Source organism: Cyprinus carpio, chromosome A15 (assembly GCF_018340385.1).
Source record: "Cyprinus carpio isolate SPL01 chromosome A15, ASM1834038v1, whole genome shotgun sequence".
In the NCBI taxonomy this organism is placed as follows: Eukaryota; Metazoa; Chordata; class Actinopteri; order Cypriniformes; family Cyprinidae; genus Cyprinus; species Cyprinus carpio.
The window spans coordinates 26,101,001-26,121,876 of NC_056586.1; the positions used below are offsets into that span (position 1 = coordinate 26,101,001).

A 20,876-nucleotide genomic window follows, 5' to 3' on the forward strand; every position below is an offset into this window, starting at 1 on the left:
TCTTTGTGGGGAGTTTGTCCTATTTAATGCCTTTATTTCTCTGTCACTCGGTTGTCATGGTAACAACCTCACCGTTTCTCGATCAAGCTGCTTGTTGACTTTGATCTGCCCCGTGATTGGCTCGATGAAGAACTGGTTCTCTCGGTCGCCGCTGACGATGGAATACAGGATGTCGCCGTTCGCTTGGCTGTCGACGTCTTCCGCTGTCACCTAGGCAACCAAGACAAATCACCAAATTATAATGTGGATCTCAAAGACACATAAAAAGGACTGATGTGAATTTCATGACGGTTACCTTGACCACGGTGTCTCCTATGTTAGCATCCTCGCTGATGGACACGCTGTAGGCGTCACGGCTGAACACGGGGGCGTTGTCATTCACGTCTGTCAGGTTGATGTTCACCATGGTAACAGCACTAAGGGGCGGAGTCCCGCCATCAATTGCCTCCACTGTAAGGAAATAATCCTTGCAGGACTCAAAGTCTAGCGGTCGAGATACAGAGATGGCACCTGTACGAGGCACAAGGGGAAACATGACACAACTCAGAGTCAATATTATAAAAAAAAAAATGTTTTGTTCTACACTTATATCATAGGAACCTTCAAACATTTAATTTGATCATATTCGGCCATCATATGAACTTTTGATCATTTTTGCCCATCATGGGTGCATTCAAACATGTTTGGCCATTACAGGCACCAGTGTTGGGTGTAAGGCATTACAAGTAAAGTGAGTTACGTAATCAGATGACTTTTTTCTAGTTACTAGTAATGTAACACATTACCTTGAAATTCACAATGAAATATCAGAGTTACTTTTTCAAATAAGTAACGCAAGTTACGCCGTTTTCCCATTTTCTCACTGACATCTCTCCTGTCCTCGGGATGAGAGAAATTGGGAGTGAAATGCAGAGGCCCTTCCTTCAGCCTGAGGCTTATTCATTTCCCTTTTAGTGTGAAAGGGCCTTTACAGTTGCCAAAAAGTTCCATAAAAAGTAATGCAATTAGTTTGTTTTTTATGGAGTAACGCAATATTGTAATGCATTACTTTTAAAAGTAACTTTCCCCAGGCACATTCAAATATTTAATTCAATCTTTTTTTTGGCTATTATAGGCACATGAATATTTGATTTGATACATTTTGTCCATCATAGGTGCTTCTAAACATTTTTGGAACATTACAGCATTATAGCAACATTCAAATGTTTAATTTGGTATTTAAGCATCTGAATTAATTCTTTTAGGCCATAATAGGTGCAATTAAATATTTTTGGTCATGATAGGCACTTTCAAATTCTCAGTCCAATCATTTTTGGCCATTTATGAACATCTGATTTGAATGTTTTTGGACTTTGTGTACATGCAAAACATGTTTGGTCATCGTAGGCACATTCAGACACTCAGTTTGATCGTTTTTTTTTACCATTATATGCATGTATATACATCTGATTTGATTGTTTTTGGCCATAACTGAAGCAACATATTCAAAGGAACATATAAATATTAAATTTAATAATTTTTGCCCATTATAGGCGTGTAGGAATGTCTGATTAAATCATTTTGGGCCGTCATAGGTGCATTCAAACATTTTTGGTTTAATTTGAACTTTTCTGGGCATTATCAAAAACATTTAAAAAAACGTAATTATTCCAAATGGTGTGTATATTACATTATATATTTATCATCTCATTTGAACATTTCTGTATGGTGCACATAAAAATCTCCTGTAATGCATCTCATCACCTGTGTTGATGTTAATGGTGAAATGGCCCTGTTGGTTTCCGGATCGGATGTTGTAGTAAATATCAGCATTAGTGCCAATATCTTTACTCGCAGCGTAAACCTGTACCACTTCTGTACCCACTGTCACATCTTCAGGCAGCGTGGCCAGATAGTCCCTCCTCTCAAACACAGGCGGGTTGTCATTAATGTCCAAAACTGTGATCGTTAAGTTCGCAAGGGAAGAGAGGCGGACTGGAACACCTTGATCTGACGCACGGACCGTTATATGATATGAGGACTGAACCTCGCGGTCCAGCAGACGCTCCAAAACAACAATCCCAGATGCTTTATCAATGGAGAAGAACCCATCAGCAGAATCAACAAGGGAATAGACCACTTTACGATTAACACCTGCAAAATAAAACACATGCTGGATTTTATATCCAAAAGCCATTCAGTTGTAGCTGCATTTCTAAGCTACAGTAGATAACTATCTTTTACCATTTACTACTAACTAAAACTGTAAATTTTTTATGCTGTCAGAACTTAAATGCATCAATATGGCACGCTCGTACCCAGATCAGGGTCTATGGCTTGTATTCGGGTCAGCAGAGCTTTAGTGGCGGTGTTCTCATGGACACTAGCGGTGTAATGGGGCATGTTAAACATCGGCGGACTGTCATTCACGTCCAAGAGAACCACCTCCACCTCAGCCTCACACCACAAACCGCCGCTGTCCATCGCACGGGCAACCAGAGAGTACTGCGCGACCTTTTCACGGTCCAGCGCCGTGGCTGTCTTCAGCTCGCCTACACAACAAAAAAGAGACTTATAAGGAAACAACAAGGCTATAAACAGTATGCTTCTTCAAACCCGACTCACAAACCTGTGTGTGGGTGTATGATGAAGTCTTCTGCTCCAGAGCCGAACAGGGAGAACCGGATCTGTGCGTTTGCGCCCGCGTCAGCATCTGTAGCTTTGACCCGGAGGATTTGCTTATTTATGGCGACATCTTCAGACACGGACACAGAGTACACGGCCTGCAGACACAAACACACTCATTACAGAGCTCACATCAGCTCCGGGCTTCAAATTCAGGTTGGCTTGTGCTGTAAAGAGTCAAGAGCTTTTCTTTGCTCATATTTTCAGTGCCAAAAATGGACAGCGAAATGAAAATGTTTTTTTAAACACAGAGGTCTGCAGGACTAATTATCAATTAAGGAACTACTGTTGACCTTTGAAGGCACATTTGAACACTTGATTTGAACATTTATGGCCATCGTAGGTACATTCAAAGATTTAATACAGTCATTATATGATGATCTGATCTGATCATTATTTTTGGCCTTCGTAAGTGCATGCAAATGTTTTTTTTTGCCACTGAAGGCACATTTACTGTAAATGTTCAATTCAATCATTTCTGGCCATCATACTGTATATACATTTGAACATTTTCTGGCCTCATACAGTACATGCATGCAAGTGACCCATCACAAGTACATTCAAACACTCAATTAGGTCCTTTTTCGCCATCAAATGTGCATTCAACATTTTTTTGTCCACTTAAATTCAATCATTTTCAGCCATCATATGCACATCTGAACATCTGATCTGAACATTTTTTGTCCATTAAAGGTGCACGCAAAAATTTTGGCCATTGTAACCACATTCAAACATTAAATTCAATCATTTTAAACCATCACATGCACATCTTACATTTTTGGCCATCGCCGGTACATTTAAAATATTACATTTAATCATTCTGGGCCCTTAAAGGCATAGAAGAACACCTCAGCTGAACATTTTTGGCCATTGTAGGTACATTCAAACATTCATCTCAATACTTTTTGTTGAATGTTTCTGTCCATTAAATGTTCAATTCAATCATTTTTGGACATCATATTGAACATCTGATTTGAACAAGTCTGGCAATCATAGGTGCATCATAGGAACATTTCAACATTCAATTCAATCATTTTTGTCCAATACAAGCACGTATAAATCTGATTTAATCATTTTGGGCCAGCATGGGTGCATTCAGACATTTTTGGCAACCGTGGCCACATCTAAACATCTGATTTGAACATTTCTGGACATTCAAATGTTTTTGGCCATCGTAGGCACAGTCAAACATTCAATGCAATCTTTTTTGGGCCATCATAGGCATATCTGAATGTTTGGGCTATAATAGCGGTGTTTTAAGCCTTGATTTGAATCTTTTTGGGCACATATGAATTCTCTTTTTCACCAAACAACATGCAACAAAAAAAATCATTACCAACCAATTTACAAAAAAAACAACAACCAAAAAAAACATTTCAACATCTCATTCATGTATGAACCATTCACATTTCAAAAATTATACACTTTCAATGCTCAAAAATGCTATCTAGCTAGACTGCTCACTAAGTTTTGTGACTTAATCCAAATATCCCGTTGACCTGATTTTCAGTTTGACCTTATTTTAACAAGGTCGTGTTTTATGCTCATAGATCTTTTCCCCTGCACTGCTTGGCTGCCATAAGTGGACTCGCCGGTTCCAAAAATATTCCTGGCTTTGGCTCGTAATCATTCATGTTTACCATGTAGATTTGAAAACTGTCACAAATGCACTAATTAGATTTTTAACCAACTGAAAAAACAGCAGGAGAACCAAAGACTTCTGCATGTTTCCCAGAATGAGTTTTAACTAACCGGTTCACAGACGGGGCTGTTGTCATTGGTGTCAATGACCGTGACCTCTACGGTTGCCGTGGAAACGTGGAGTCCGTCTGTTGCCGTGACATTGATGAGGTACCGTTCTTGTTCTTCGCGGTCTAACGGTCGCTTAACGTACAGTTTCCACTCTCCCTGAACCAATCCAAGAGCGAACACCCCGCCTCTGTTACCACCTACACACACACACACACACACACAAAAGAAATTACACCGGACAGTTAATCTCTCAATAGTCTGTGACAATTTAAGTAGCAATGAAATCCACACACGCTCACTTCCAGGATTATCCGCATGTCTTAATAACCTGCATTATTCCTCTCAGTGATGGCACACTCATTAGTCTGAATTATAATAATCAGTTCTTTATATTCACATTTCAATTATCACCACTGCCATCAGTTAGGTGCCCATAACAGCCTTCCTGATTTGTCAAACGGACGGCAGCCGTACCTGACTCATTAGGACAGGTCATCTTTTAAACCTCAAGCGGACAGAGGTGAAAAGAGAGAAGAAATGAGAATGGAAATGACTCTATAATCAAAGCAGCCGCGTTGACAAGCATCCAATCACTGTACACTCACAGCACAAACACACGCTGCCTTATTCATCTAATAAAGAGTGTAATTTATCTCAGCTGGGGGCTGATAACACAGAACAGCTTCTATCAGAGACACGTCAACAAAGGCCTGGACGTCTTCCGACTCCATTTCTCTCATCCCACGCTCTCGCTCACTGGGTTGAGGGAGTATTCAGTGTGACTTTCTCATACTGCTTGCTTTTTCTGTGCTTTGTAAGTTATAGCTTGAAACATTACATTTGATTTTCTTGCACACTTTTTTTTTACTCAAAGTATTTGTCATGCACAAAGTATTTGGACACTTCAAAATGGACCCTACTTTGAGATTTATCACATTCAAAATTACATGATATTTGATGCTTTTCAGTGGCATAATGCAATATACAGTACCGTAAAAATCTGGGGTCGGTACAATATTTTCATTTAGCAAATATGCATTAAATTGATTAAAAGCGACAATAAACTCGTAATGTTACAAATTATTTATATTTCAAATAAATGCTGTTCTTTTGAACTCTATATTTATCTAAAAATAAAAATTAAGCAGCACTGTTTTTAACACTGATCATTTTCTTTAAAAGATTTATCTTTCAATAAGTTTCTTGAGCAGCAAATCAGCATATTAGAATGATTTCTGAAGGATTATGTGACACTGAAGATTGAAGTAACAATGCTGAAAATACAGCTTTGCATCACAGGAATAAATTATTTAAAATATATTCAATTAGAAAATAATTTCACAATATTACTGTATTTTTAATTAAATAAATACAGCATTGGTGAACATAAGAGTCTTCTTTCAAAAACTGATATTCATATTAAATGTGTAAAAATATTTTCATGATACATTAAACTTTTGTTAATGCTTGAAAAAAAAAAACCTACACAAAAAACTAAAATATTGTGTTTGTGGTAAGAATGAATGTGAATAGAATGTAATGTACTGAATTGCACGACACATTAAAATTCAAAAATATATAATACACACATACCACTTACTGATGGTCACATAGCACTGGAAAATAAATGTTATTTTATTTTAAATGGTTGAAGTTGGTAAAATACTTCATCAGGTCACATAAAAAGCTTATAGGTTTGAAAATCTACTATATACACAAATGCATAAAATATATCTCTCAAAGAGCATATTTCATTCTTCTTGCTAAACAATTAAACTCAGCTGATGTGATTCCAGCCATTTCCAGTCAGTTCTGGTCGATTAGTGTTTCTGCAGTGACCTTTCACCTTTACGAGGCAGCAACATGAAAAGCTATTTAACGGCTGTTAAATCGTAGCCATTACGGCGGGGATATTCAGCTCTACTCTTAAGCTGAGACACACAGTGCGCTGGTCTAACTCATCCTTTATGAACCTTTAAACGACTTTCAGCAAAGACCCTCTAAATACAAGTTCAAGTTATCCAATTAACTACCATAGAGTAACTGTTTACTGTTTAATTGCTCTGTGCTCTGTTGAACACAGCAGTAAAATACCCTGAGAGGTGAATTTACCCACAATGCTCTCGCTTCCTTAAAGACAATAAAGACGTTTGGGTAACTCAAATCTGTCAGTATATTTGTCTCTTTCTTTCCCTCCGGTGTGTATTATGATACGGTGTGCAGTTCTTTGAGCCAGTTTGTGCCGCTGGGCTGTGAGAAGTGCATTAGAGTCTGTTTGACCTTTGAGTTCGTCTTGGAACTAAAGGATTTAAACGTTATGAAAGTCTGGACTGTAGGGAAGGGGACAGAGAGAGAAAAGGAAAGAGACTATTCTCAGTAGAACACATGCCAACTAAACAAGGGCTTGTGTCACAAAGTTTACACACCGTGGGCTACGATTTAATTAAAGGGATAATTCACACATTTTTATGTATTTGTAATGTTTAATGACTTTCTCTCTGAAGGCTGCATTTCTGATGCAGTTACAATCAATGGAATGAATATTTTTGACTCTAAAAGATATAAAAACATCATAAAAGTGGACCAAAAGTTAACTTACAGTTATACAGTACTTAATTTAGATATGTACTTACACATTTATAATTATATTAAACATTGACACACATATATATATATATACATATATATATATATATAGAGAGAGAGAGAGAGAGAGAGAGAGAGATAGAAATATATAAAAAGAGAGAGACTTTAGACTTATATATATTTTTTTTGTATTTTATATTTATGCTTATTCATTTTTATGTAGTTTCTTAAAACTAAAAAATATAAAAAAACAAAAAAAACAAAAAAAATTCAAAAAAAATAAAAAATAAACAAAAAACAAACACACAAATACTACAAAAATTACATATAGATAATAACTTGCGTATTTAGATATTTATTATTAATATTAGGATAGATAGATAATATTAAGAATTCTTTTTTTTTTTTTAGAAATGTAAAATGTGTACATTGAATGCAATGCAAGTCATTTTTATCCAAAGTGTCTGCTAAATGCAGCATAAATGTATATGTAAATCAATATTTAGATAAGGTAGAGAAAGACAGTACTCAGCAGAACACACACCAACAATAAGCAACTAAACAAGTTCCAGTGTCACAATGTTTACTCTAGTTTCAATGCTGTTGGTTGAAATTTAGTTAAGAGTCAGTGTGCGTGTGTGTGTGTGTGTGTGTGTGTTGTGCGTGGTAAATCTTGTTAAAAATACTGCTCCTGCTGGTGGCAGCACAGTCTAAATCATGATCAAAGCATAAAAGTTGAGCTTAATCGAAATTCTGTTCAGGCCGAGAAGTGTGTTTCTGTGTGTGTGTGTGTGTGTGTGTGTGTGTGTGTGTGTGTGTGTGTGTGTGTGTGAAAAGCATGAATTATAGAACAAGGCAGCTCCCTAATTCAATGTTATGAGTTTCCGAGTGCCTAATTTACAAGTGTGTCCTGCTTAGGAGCATGTGCAAGGTGTGTATGTGTGTTTTTGTGTGTGCAATCTGTTTCTTGTCACCAAGCAAGGTGCTCAACACTGGCTGAATATAAAGGGGTATTTAAAGCTGGCTGAGCTAGATGCTGATAAGGAGGAGGTTTATATTTGCCCTTTTCTAAGACCTATCCACCTAAACTACTGCTTTCGGAAATGTCACTGTATTATGTTCCGTTCGTGAAGTGATGCGCTTCCACATCGCAAATCCCCACCGGTGTAATTTGCATGTAGTTGCATCACAGCTTTGTTAAAATCCTTATAAAACGAGTGTGGTTTTGCTCTCCAGCAGGAAGTAAGTCTGCGTCCTACCGCAAAATCCAGCTAGTAGCCCTAATGTGAATAATCCATTATCAGGAGAGGATGAATGAGGTGTAATTACTGTGGACTTCTGACATTCCATAATAGCGTTGTTCTACATTATGCTTACATGCAAAACACGGCTTCAGAAAATCAGTTTATGTTTAGATTGAGAGCACACATGAATACAGTACATGGCCAACAGTATGAGGACACTTAAACTATATGTGCTTGTTGAACATATTCAAAACAATGGGCATAAAAAGTCAGTTTGTCTTCTCTCTGTCTTTCTTTATGGATGTCATTTTGTTTATGGGACATTGTCAAGCTGAAATAGAAAATGTATTCTTACTTCCAGTACTCGCTACTTACAGTGCGACAGTCAAACAACTATGCATATATGACATACAAAATGTACTCTGAAAGAAGTCTTAAAGGCATATTTTGCATTAAAGATTATTCTGTCATCATTTACTGACCCTCATGTCATTCAAAACCCGTATGTTTCACAGCAGACATTTTGAAGAAAGTTTCATTTGTTTTGTCCGTACGATGAAAGTCAAGAGTGTCCAAAACAACACTGTTCCCCACTGACTTTAATTGTACTGGTTCAAAATATCTTCTTTTGTGTTTGGAGCGACATGCGGGTGAGTAAATGATGACAGGATTTAAATTTTAATCTGTACTATCCCCTAAATATCTCATGTAGTGTTGCTTCTCAAGAAATGTAAATTATTTCAAAGGTTTTTCAATATTTTAACTGGAAACTTAGACAAAAAGATAATTAAAAACATGATTTTTTGCAGTGTGGAAGGTCATGGAGTTTGCCAGTCTCAAAAGTTCTTACCTGTAATATGATAGGTGACTTGTCGGTTTCCAGGTGAGCTGTCGTTGTCCCGTGTGTTCAGTACTGCTACCACTTCACCAGGTGCATCACTCTCACGTACACTTCCATAGTAACGGGGCTGAAGAAACTGTGGTATGTTGTCATTGGAGTCGCTCACTGCTATAGTTATAGTTGTTGAGGATGATTGGCTGGCAGGATCTCCAAGGTCAAATGCCCAGACTGTAAGACTATGGGCGGGGTTCTGTTCATGGTCCAGCCCTTTCAGTGTTGATATCCAACCAGAGCTGCTGTCAATCGTAAAGTAGGCCCCATGCTCTTCAATGTCTTCCCCACCGGAGCCACCAAGCAACCCAGGTGGAGCAAGACTGTAAGTCACCTGACCATTAGCTGCCCAATCAGGATCCAAAGCTCGCACTTGCAGAATCCTAGTCCCAGGAGAAAGACCCTCAGTGACTGATGCCTCATAGTTATCTGACTCAAACGATGGTTTGTTGTCATTGACATCTTGTACTTTGACCTCCACATCTATGGCCGAAACCGCATCCAAACGTCCCTGCTGCAACATTGCCATCACTTTGAAATGATAGGCCGTTGTCAGCTCTCGGTCTAGTGCTTTGTCTAGTTTGATCATGCCGGTTTCTTTGTCAACCACAAACACTCCATCACTGTTACTCTCTAGAGTCTGTCCGATCACTGCTGAGAAGCTCACTGGTAAGGAAGAGTGGCTAGTTGAAGTGTGTAGATGCACTGCTCCCACCAAGGAACCAATGGGCATGTCCTCTGGCACAGTAAAGGAGAACTGTGGTTGGCTGAAGGAAGGTATGTGGGCATCGGCAGACAAAACATGTATGTAGACAGACACAAGGGAATGTCTAACAGGTGCACCGCCATCAGAGGCTTTAACGAAAAAGGATAGTACAGATCCACGCAAAGGGCCGAAGTTGCCTTTGGTGACAACCCAGCCACTGTCCGGGTCGATATCCAGAAGTTCAGTAACCTGCATGCTGGCTTCGCTGTACAGACTATAGCTCACCTGTCCATTGGCCCCTTGATCTAGATCCCAAGCTTGTACTTGCGTAACAAGGGTACCAGGTTCAACCTCAGAGCGCACACTTGCATGGTACTCCGAGGCGCCAAACAATGGAGCATTGTCGTTCTCGTCTAATACGGTGACCCGGACACTGCAATATCCAGATCGGCCACCTGCATCCACAGCAGCAATGGACAGCACCATCTCACTTTGTTCTTCCCGATCCAGACGTTCAAGTGTCGTTATTTGTCCACTGCCATCAACACTGAACAAATCCCGAGCAGCATCTGAGAGCAGCACATACCTCACATCTCCAAACGGTCCAGGATCAGAATCTTGTGCCCTGATTGCAATGACCTTTGATCCCACTGGTGCGTTCTCCCTTACATCGGCCTCGTACATGCCCTGGGTGAACTGGGGGGCATGTAGATTAGCTCGCTCTACCCGAATGTGTACTTGTGCCGTACTGGTAAACACTCCATCGGAAACGCTTACATTTAGGGTGATGGTGGAAGGCATGCGCTGCATACGTCGCTGGCCACTCAGGGTGAGGACACCGGTGGCGGAATCAAGCTCAAATAGCATCCTTTCGTTTCCAGACACCAGGCCATACTGCAAGCGTGCTGCGTCTGAACGGTCTGCATCAGAAGCTTGGATGCATGTAACAAAGTGCCCTTTGGGTGCCAGTTCACTGATAGAGGCTTCATAGAGAAGTTGGTTGAACACTGGAGCATTGTCGTTTGTGTCTGTGACATCGACTGTGACCCAAACTTCGCTGCTCAGTGGGGGAAAGCCATTATCTGTTGCCTTGACAAGAAACACATAGCGCCATATTCCATCAAGCTACATGTCAGAAATATACCACAACTACACCACATCTGCAATCGATCAGTAATTTTTCAGACCTTCTGGAGAGGGACGGTCTGGAATGATTTGGTAACGGACAGCTGCATTTTTCTCAGAGTCACTGTCTGTTGCGAGAACCTGCAAGGCTGCAGTGCCAATCATTGCCGATTCGGAAATTACAGCTTTGTACGAGGGCTGCTCGAAGACTGGAGGGTTGTCGTTGACATCCAAAACAGTAACTTCAACATCCACTTCTGCACGAGCGCCTGTGAGGCAGTCTGTTGCTCTGATGATGAGTTTGTGGGAAGGGCTGGTCTCATAATCGAGGGCAGCGATGACACTGATAACACCTGTGTCAAATCCAATGGAGAAGAGTGTTCCTGGGTCACCGTGTGTGATTGTATAAAGCACACTCTGGCCTTCGGGACTGCTGGCGTTTATTCCTAGAATTGGAGTCCATATTGGTATGTCTTCGCTCACTTTCACTGAGTAGAATGGTCGGTCAAACACTGGCATTGCTCTGTTTACCACTGTGACAGGAAAGGTGACTGAAGAGGAAAGAGGTGGCATTCCCATGTCACGGGCAAACACCAAAACCTGATATTCCACACTGGAGAGATCAGCCTCGAAAGCTCTCCGTAGGCGAAGCTCGCCACTCACACGGTCCATTTCGAAATGTCCCAGTTCATCCTGCAGAAAGTAGTTCACCTCCCCATTTTGTCCTTTGTCCCGGTCCACTGCTGTCACTTGAAATATCGCTGTCCCAGGCTCTGCTTCCACTTGCACAGCAGCATAGTATGGCAATCCAACAAAAACTGGAGAATTGTCATTGACATCGGTGACTTGAACTCGGACCAGTGCCCTTGCAACACGGAGACGGTCTTCCTCACGGCCTGCTTGTACCAGAAGTCCATATTCCTCCTTCTCCTCCCTGTCCAATGGGACTCCGACAGTTTCAATGGCACCGGATGTTGGCCTGATACGAAATTTCCCACCTGCATTTAATAAAGTATATCGCAGGGGTTCATTCAACTTGTTCCCTAGTGCTGTAACGACAGCAACTGTTGTTATGTTACCATTGTTCTCCTCAATGTTGGCATTGTAGGTATTGTGAGTAAAAGCCAGCCCACTGTCCAGAGCCTCATGCACCATGACGGTAACCAGAGCGGTGCTGGAGAAGCGTCCATCTGAAACACGCACTTAAAAGCAAAATCTCTCTTCTAAAAAAACACTTCCCCACACACAAAACACCCCTGCTTCTTTCAACAATGAAAAAATGTTCTATGCTGCCATCTGTCAATGAGTAGGTGAGCTCTGACTGGCCATTACCATCGGGATCAGTAGCAAAAACTTTTAGGGCTTCCACACCTTCATAAGTTGGGAGCAAAAGGACAGCTTCATAGGAATCCTGGGAAAACTTAGGTGGGCTGTCGTTAACATCTTGCACCTCAATTCACACCTCCACAACACTCACATCAGAGATTTGTATATCCACACTCTCCTACGACAATAACATGGAAACTGAATGTAGGTGTGGTTTCATGGTCAAGCTGAGCAATTGTCCTAATGGAGCCAGTACCGGCATCTACTGCAAAAAATCGCCTGGCAGATTCTTCCATGATCTGGTACACCAACAGGGCATTATGGTTGCGGTCAGCATCACTTGCTCGAATGACTAGTGGTTGTCCATTGTCACTCTGCACAACACTGTTAAGACCAGCACCTTCACTGATACTTCCATGGTAACGCAGCTGTTGGAACAGCGGTGCATTGTCATTTTCGTCGAGAACTGTAACAGTTATTGTAGCATTTGAGGCCTGTCCAGCCATGTTGCTTGCGGTGACTATTAGCACGTAGGAGGAAACTGTTTCAAAGTCTAGAGTTTTCTGTGTAGTGATCACTCCACTGTATTGGTTGATGCGAAATGTCCGATGACCATTGCCATGGCGTATGTCATAGGTAAGGGTGGACAGACTTAGAGCATTCACTGTGACTAAAGAACCAACAACAACAACACCTTCTGATATTTCTGCCTGATATTCACTTTGGGGAAACTTGGGACCAGCATTATCAGACAAGGTGACTGCGATTCGGACAACAGCTGTTGAAGACAATGCTGGAGAACCATTATCCATTGCTTTGACAGACAAAACGTAGTGACCAATGTTGGACAGGTCCAGCTCTCGAGCCAATGAGATGATGCCCAAAACAGGATCAATCCGAAAAGTGTTTCCTGTGTTCCCTAAATCGAAAGAGAAAAAAGCAAGCGTAAGAAAAATAAGATCTTACAAATAAAATGTATTAGCTTGCATGTTATTGTATACAAGGATACACGTGCCATAATGCATAAGATTGCATGCATGTTTGAAATTATGTGTGTAAATAAAATAGTAAAAAAATTGTACACATCTACTGTACTTTTTGACAATTTTCCTCATTTTAGAAAAATAATATTAAATCTTTTAAATTCTGAAAATAAAAAAATTAAATATGTTGTGGAAAAAAAAAAAATTCAGCTTCTTAAAAAAACCCATGTATGCTGGCTTTCTGGCTGCTTTTCCTTCACTATATGGTCCAAAACAAAATGAAACGAAATGAAATAAAATACAAAACATTCAGTTGGTAAAGAAATTAAATATTAAGAAATATTTATCTATGCGGATGCAAAATAAAATAAAATAAAATAAAAAATGCCCTACGTAAACAAATCCAAAATCAATTTATACAAAAGTTAAGTAAAGATCATGAGAAATTTAATGAAGTTTGTCCAAACTTTGACAGGTAGTGTATGTGAGCTCGTGCATACCTGAGTCGATGCTGTAAGTGATTTGTGCATTTTGGCCCTTGTCCTTGTCGAGTGCAGTCACCGTGAGAACAGCCGATCCCAGTGCCGCTGATTCATACACCTGTCCATCATACATCACCATGGTAAAAAGAGGGGCGTGGTCATTCACATCCTCTACACCGATCAAGACACGAGCAAGACTACGTCTGTACGGGAACTCTTGATCCTTCACCTAAAATCGAAGGAAAGTAAAGAAGAAAGCAAGAAAAATAGAGAGAAATAAAGAGAGCAGTAGGGAGAAACAAAAATTGATTCCCTGTCTGAGAAAGACAGCAATATCCAACACAAGGAAACAGCAAGACACACACAAACTCATACACACAAAACAAACTCGCTCACTGCCAGACGGAGTGGATAACATCTCTCTCAGGATTATAATAACAAATTTCATCTGTTTGCAGGCAGCAGGAATATCCATGTGCTTATTAGATATGACACTCACTGTCTCTCACCCTCGTCAGGGGAGTGCGGAAACAAGGAGTGATACTGATCAGATCAATAATTAGATCACAGTGGAGAAATGACTCAGGTGCAGACGACATTAAACTAGTGACGGCTGCCAAAGCACAAGGAGCAATCTCCTGTTCCTGTCATACCTGCACTCAAGCATGGAGAGCGTGAACGAGAGACAGGAGGTAGGCAAATCTGTGGGAATGTATACTATCAACACTAATCAAACCATACCTCTGCTGTTTTATCTATCCAGTGAGAGTCACAATGTTCTCTCAAAAATAAAATAAAATCATTTTTTGTTGGTAAAAGAAATTATATGTCGACACTGATCTATGAGCCTTACTGGTCCAAGTAAAAAAAAAAAAAAAAAAATTTATATATAAATATAAATATATATATATATACTATTATATATATATATATATATATATGATTAGAAGTATATATATATATATATATATATATATATATATATTAATTATTGCTGAATTACCATGATGGTGAGGATGTGCTGTGTTCGGCTCTCGTGGTCCAGTCTGCGAGCCGTGTAGATGATACCATTGTTAGGGTCGATGCGGAAGAGCCGAATGCTGCTGGGGTCAACGCTGCTCTGGAGGCTAAAGGTCAAACGGTGACGCTCGTCGCGGTCAGACGCCAACACCTGAACAACCTCAGTATCCGGGGGCGTGTCTTCTGTGATTGTGATGTCATAGGTAGGTTGGGAAAAAATAGGGGCGTTGTCGTTGTTGTCCAGAACTGTAATGTGGACCTGTGAAAAAAAAAAAAAAAAAAAAAACACAGGAAGTCAACAAATGTTATTATTATTAACTAAACTAAAGCTATATATATATATATTTATAAAAAATTATATATATAATAATATATATATATATATATATATATATATATTTACATTTTGTTAATTGTAATAAAGTTGAAATAAAATAAAATGCAAATATTAGATGAAAAACTTAAACATGATATGTTGCCTGGGCAACTCACTAAAATAATAAAAGTTTAAGTTGAAATACTAAAATTATTAAAACTAAAGTGTTTTCACTTTAATTAGAAATAAATAAAAAAACTAATAAAAAAAACAACAAAAAAAACAAAACAAAAACAAAACAAAACAAAAAGCTAATTTAAAATATTAACATATACTACAATAGTATAAAAATAATACTAAAATAACATTGTTAAGTACAAATTCATGGTCCAATTGTGAATGATTCACCAGTAAACCTTATAAAAAATAAAATAAAATAAAAATCCTTCATTTGAAAATGCCACATTGTGCAAGTTCTTTGGGTTGCAAATGTTGTTTCATGTTCTTTCTGTCAAAATAAAATAATTTTAAGTGGAAAAAGCAGGCTAGAAGATTCAAGCACTGTATATTATATTAGTAACTTTGATCGCATCTAATAAAGCAGATGTGTTTACGAATTTTCTACACTTTAGGAGTTTTTGTTTTACTATCAGACTAAGTGAAGTTCTCTGATCAATACTGACAAAACTGGAATAAAAATCACACAACTTGCACACACCATGTGTACAAAACAAATTGAAGCTGATTGAATGCTGAAAAGCAAACAATTCAGCTGACGCAAATGCTCTGTTGTCGCTAACTTGTATTAATAGCCACAGTGGTCAGAGGAGCACACAGGCAGCGTGAGAGCACACAACTGTGTGTGTCTGCGAGTGTGTGAGATCGAACCACATTGGCTGATCTAATTATAAAGTAATAACAGACATGCACTTCCTTGTGGAGACACGCTGAGCTCCATCTGTGTGTGTGGATATCACAGACTGTGCATGAATGTACATTTGTGTATGAAAGTGTGTGAAAGATGGTGCTTTCTACATAGAGAACAAGTCTTGGAGAGGAATACAATCGCTTTCATCATCTTTTTTCCATTTGTCCCTTCACTGACCCTCCCTCCAGCGGTCTTTGTTCATGTGTGTATTTGTACTTTGTATTTTTAAAGAAGTGCATTTGCATGGAAAGATAGTGTGTGCGTGTGTGTGTGTGTGTCCGCAAAGTGCTGCTATATACGCAACTGACTGAATTTGAATTAGGCTAGTTATCTTTTGTGTTTATGTTCTTGTGCATGCATGTGTATATGTTAATTAACTTTGCATATATAGTGAGTGAATAAACTGAATAAATGTGACAGCACTTCCTGTCACCCTCCTCCCAAGCACCGCAGCAGCTTCAACTAAACAGATCAATCATTCACTTTTCCTCACTCTCCCACATTTTTCCTTTCAGGATGGATTGTGTCCTTTAAACTCTGACCTTCACAGACACATTACACTGAAAAAGGCTCGTATCCATGGCAACGGAGCTATCAATCCCATGGGACCTTGACATCAGGGATAGGCAATCTGAATGATGACAGACGTTATCAATCAAACCCTCACCATCAAACATCGGCATCAATCATCATCTAAACAGCTGCTTTCAGGCAGACAAAAACTAAGTCTGTTGCAAATCCTAGTGAACTTCCTTCCTAGACACTTTTAAGTATCAAAAGTGTGTAAAAGACAAAAAAAAAGCTGCTCCAGAAGATATGAAAAAACATCATGCTGCCTTTTAAGATCATGTCTGGCCATATTCTAAGGAAGAAAAGCATTGCAAAAAACTGGGGAGGAACTGCCATACGACATCTAAAAAAATTAAGTGGAGAGAAATGCAGATTATACACATAATATTGACTCATATAAACATAAAAATAAACTTTATATATATATATATAATATATATATATAATTTTTATGTTTATATGAGTCAATATTATATATATATATATATATATAAAGTTTATTTTTATGTTTATATGAGTCAATATTATATATATATATATATATAGATATATATATATATATATATATATATATATAATATTCATTTGATTAATATATAATATCAATAAAAAATAATAGCGTACTAGTGAAGAAAAATTCTGATAATAACTATGAATTATAATAAATATGAAAATTTGAAACAATTTAAATAAATAAAAATGTGTTACATATAAATAAAATAAATGTTATTAATATATAATATTAATATAAAATATTAGCATACTTGTGGATAGCTATGCTGATTATAATACTAATTCTAAATGAATATTAATATATAATGGCATATGATTGGAGGCATGCTGATTATAAATATTAATTAAAATAAAAAAATACATATTAATTATATATAATAAAAGAATTATAATAATATATAATATTAAGAGAGAAATAAATTATAATTACTATTTATATGAATATAAAATATTAAATAAATATACATTAGTGTATTGGTATCATGTTTTTGGAACAGAGCTTTATGAGTATCTTAAGTATGTTTGTGTTTGTGAAAGTTTATTTATTTGTGTGTGTGTGTTTACCTGAGTGTACGCTATATTAGTCCCATCTGTAACCTCCACAGTGAGGTTGTAAAACGAGCGCTGTTCGGCGTCCAGAGGTTTAGCGATGACGATAGTGCCGACACCTTTCTCAACGTCAAACATACTGTCCACATCACCGCCTCATTGAAAACAGGAAAACATGATTAACACAAGAACTCTCTATACGTTATGGATACATACACCACTCTACCACTCACACACACACACACACACACACACACACACACACACACACAAAAACAGATATATCAAACAGATTCAAACTCACACCACTGTACTACTCATGTACACCAGATGGGGGCGATACAGGGTTTTGAAGTGCAAAACATCAGTAGGATGGGATTTCCTCACTACACCCACACACACACATTCCATGTGCAAAGCACACACATTTAAAATGCACACAATCTACATACGCAATATTTTTATCCATATATAAAACACATATACACACTCCACATATACAAGATACATAACTCACACATCCTACATATGCAAAACATTCACACAATATATGCAGACATCTATACTCTGTAACGCATACATGTGTGTGCGCCACTCTAAAGTGACGCAAAAAGATGATTTATCCATTTTCTAAGACTGTCTTTATATTTCTATACAACCTACACAAACATAGTCTGAAAAACACATCACCCACATACACACAAAAACACTCTCCAGACAGCTCAAAGAGGAAACAGCACCTCAGCTGCATGTAGACTATTAAACAGCAACAAAAGAAAGGCAAACCAAACATTTAGACTGAAGAAACAACTATCATCACACAGCGAAACTCAGCTGTTAGATTATGAGTGACAGCTCACCCAAAAATGAGATGTCTGTAATTATTTACTCACCCTCACATTGAGCCAAACATTTTTTCCAAGTAACACAAAAACATTCATGCTGATCTTATTCACACAACAAACTAAACCAGAGGCTGTCAAGCTCCAAAATGCACCATAAAAGTACTTTATATGTATTTTGAAATCATGACAACTTTTTGCGTCAAGAACAAACTGAAATTGAAGTTATTATTCACAGTACATCTTGCCCTCCACCATAGGTCTCAAACCTCACTCTAGACTATTCAATTCAAATTCAAATCATTTTTAAATGTAATTATTATTTATTACATTTATTATGTATTTATTATGCATTAAATTCACCCTATATTAAGATTACTTTTGCCATTCTCTAGCACCACCTAAAATGACAATGATAGTTTATGACCATTTAAAATGTAACATTTAAACATTAAAAACATTTGTAAAAACACTTAAAAACACTTTACCTTTAAAACTATTAAAAACACTTTCCTAGGATTTTTTTTGTTGTTGTTGCTCAGAAAAAAACATGACTTCAGAAGGCTTGGAATATATAACACAGAAGTCATATGCACTACTTTTCTGATGCTTTTTTCAGCCCCTATTTGAAAGCTATTTACTTTCATTGTCACCATTCTGACTAACATCTATAAAAAGTCATAGGGCTACAGTTTTGGAATGACATAAGGGTGAGCAAATGGTGACAGAACTGTCATTTACAGGTGATTTATTCCTTTTAGACATAGATCAGGTTGTTGCATGAGTGCGTTCGAACCCCTATGCATGTGAACAAAGGTGAAAGTGTGTTTTGGCAGAGTGTTATGTTCCCACTTCACACTCGTTCTACCTAGGGTGCATTAATCATCTCGTGCCGCCTGTTGGTGTAACACCTGGTGGAGAGATACACTTACATATGCACACACACACACTTACACACCCTTTCATTCATCACCATCCACCCTCGCTGTCCACACTGAGCGTTCTCTCATCTGGCAAGCTAACCCTAGGTGGACCCCTGACCTTTATGCACACTCGATTGGCTGTTTAATGAAGCATTTAATCAGGCGGCAGATGATAAGGCTGGGTCAACGACCACCAGAAGGGTTTTAGGTACCTCATAAACAATACACAAACTCACTCTCACACACACACACACACGGATGGATGGATGGAAGTAAACGTCACTGTACAGTAAAGTACACACACACATGCATACAGCAATATATCAAACACATTTAAAACGCACATTTATATCACAAAACACGTCCTCAAATTCACATCCCAAACAGTCAAGATTAAGCAATACAGCACAACACCAAAGGATGATGGGAAAGCAGAGCTAGCTGATGGTTAAACAGCAAAAGAGCAAGAGCAGTTCTGCTGAACTTATATAAATACAGAGAGAGACAGACAGAGGGAGAGAGAAAGCCAGGAGAAGAAAGAGACAAATAGAATCATTTGAAGAGAGAACACGCAGAGAGACAGACAGACAGAAAGAGAGAAAAGGACAGAAAGAGAGACCATACAAACAGTGAGAGACAGGTCGAGATACAAAAGTCTGGTAGAGAGAGAGAGAGAGAGAGACAGAAATCAGGGCTGGACAATAAGGACTGCACTATTACTCAGTGTCAGCGTGAAAGACGCTCAGGAAAGTTGATGAAATTGTCATTAAGTTTATAATTTGCACACGTTTTTAAGACTTCTTTCGCCATTGTAAACATTCAAGTGATTTAAAACCATTTAAGACACAAAAGAGAATTCTCCAAGACTTGCATTTGGACATATTTGTCCGTTAAAACTTGATAAGGTGCGAAAGAAAACCGTTTCTGCACGAGCGTATCTCACTCAGCACGAGGATCGCGAATTGAGTTCTCTTTCGTGTTTTTATCGTGCTTTAATGGACAGATGCACACAGAATTCATTTAAGATCATCATTTTGGTTGGTTCTGAAGTGAAACTAAAAATCCTGAGAAAACCTGCATGTATATCAGTGTACTGAATCCATGCATTCTGTCTTAAAGTGACAGCTGCCTAATAAAACTGCTGCTATTCGTGCCTTCAATAAGAAAATTAAACAACAAACTGAAAAAAACCAACTCACTACTGTTCTTGACTGAATAACTCTTGTAGCTTTAATTTATATTTAATTTATACAGTGAAGACTATGCTATGTTATTTTACATTGGATTTTTGAATTTCAGGAGTATGTCTTACACTAATATAGTGTTAGATCTAAAAAGCACTCTTTGTTACTTTGTATCACTGTTCTGTTGTATTTATTTGTGCTGTTGCCTGTAATATGCTTTTTTGTTCTCATTATTACTGATTACCTTATATTAATTTTTGCTATGGAATCA

General features: G+C 38.2%; 1 protein-coding gene across 1 annotated transcript in view; it reads right to left on the reverse strand.

Annotated features, from left to right (window-relative positions):
- LOC109104470 (protocadherin Fat 3-like) overlaps positions 1-20,876 on the reverse strand; it is a 135,234-nt gene that overhangs the window by 24,312 nt on the left and 90,046 nt on the right. The window contains 12 exon segments of the mRNA XM_042771611.1: positions 73-210; positions 296-510; positions 1,744-2,133; positions 2,298-2,531; positions 2,609-2,762; positions 4,417-4,613; positions 9,097-12,247; positions 12,249-12,473; positions 12,475-13,214; positions 13,779-13,989; positions 14,764-15,039; positions 17,672-17,811. Of these exon segments, the coding sequence (XP_042627545.1) occupies positions 73-210; positions 296-510; positions 1,744-2,133; positions 2,298-2,531; positions 2,609-2,762; positions 4,417-4,613; positions 9,097-12,247; positions 12,249-12,473; positions 12,475-13,214; positions 13,779-13,989; positions 14,764-15,039; positions 17,672-17,811 (6,071 nt within the window).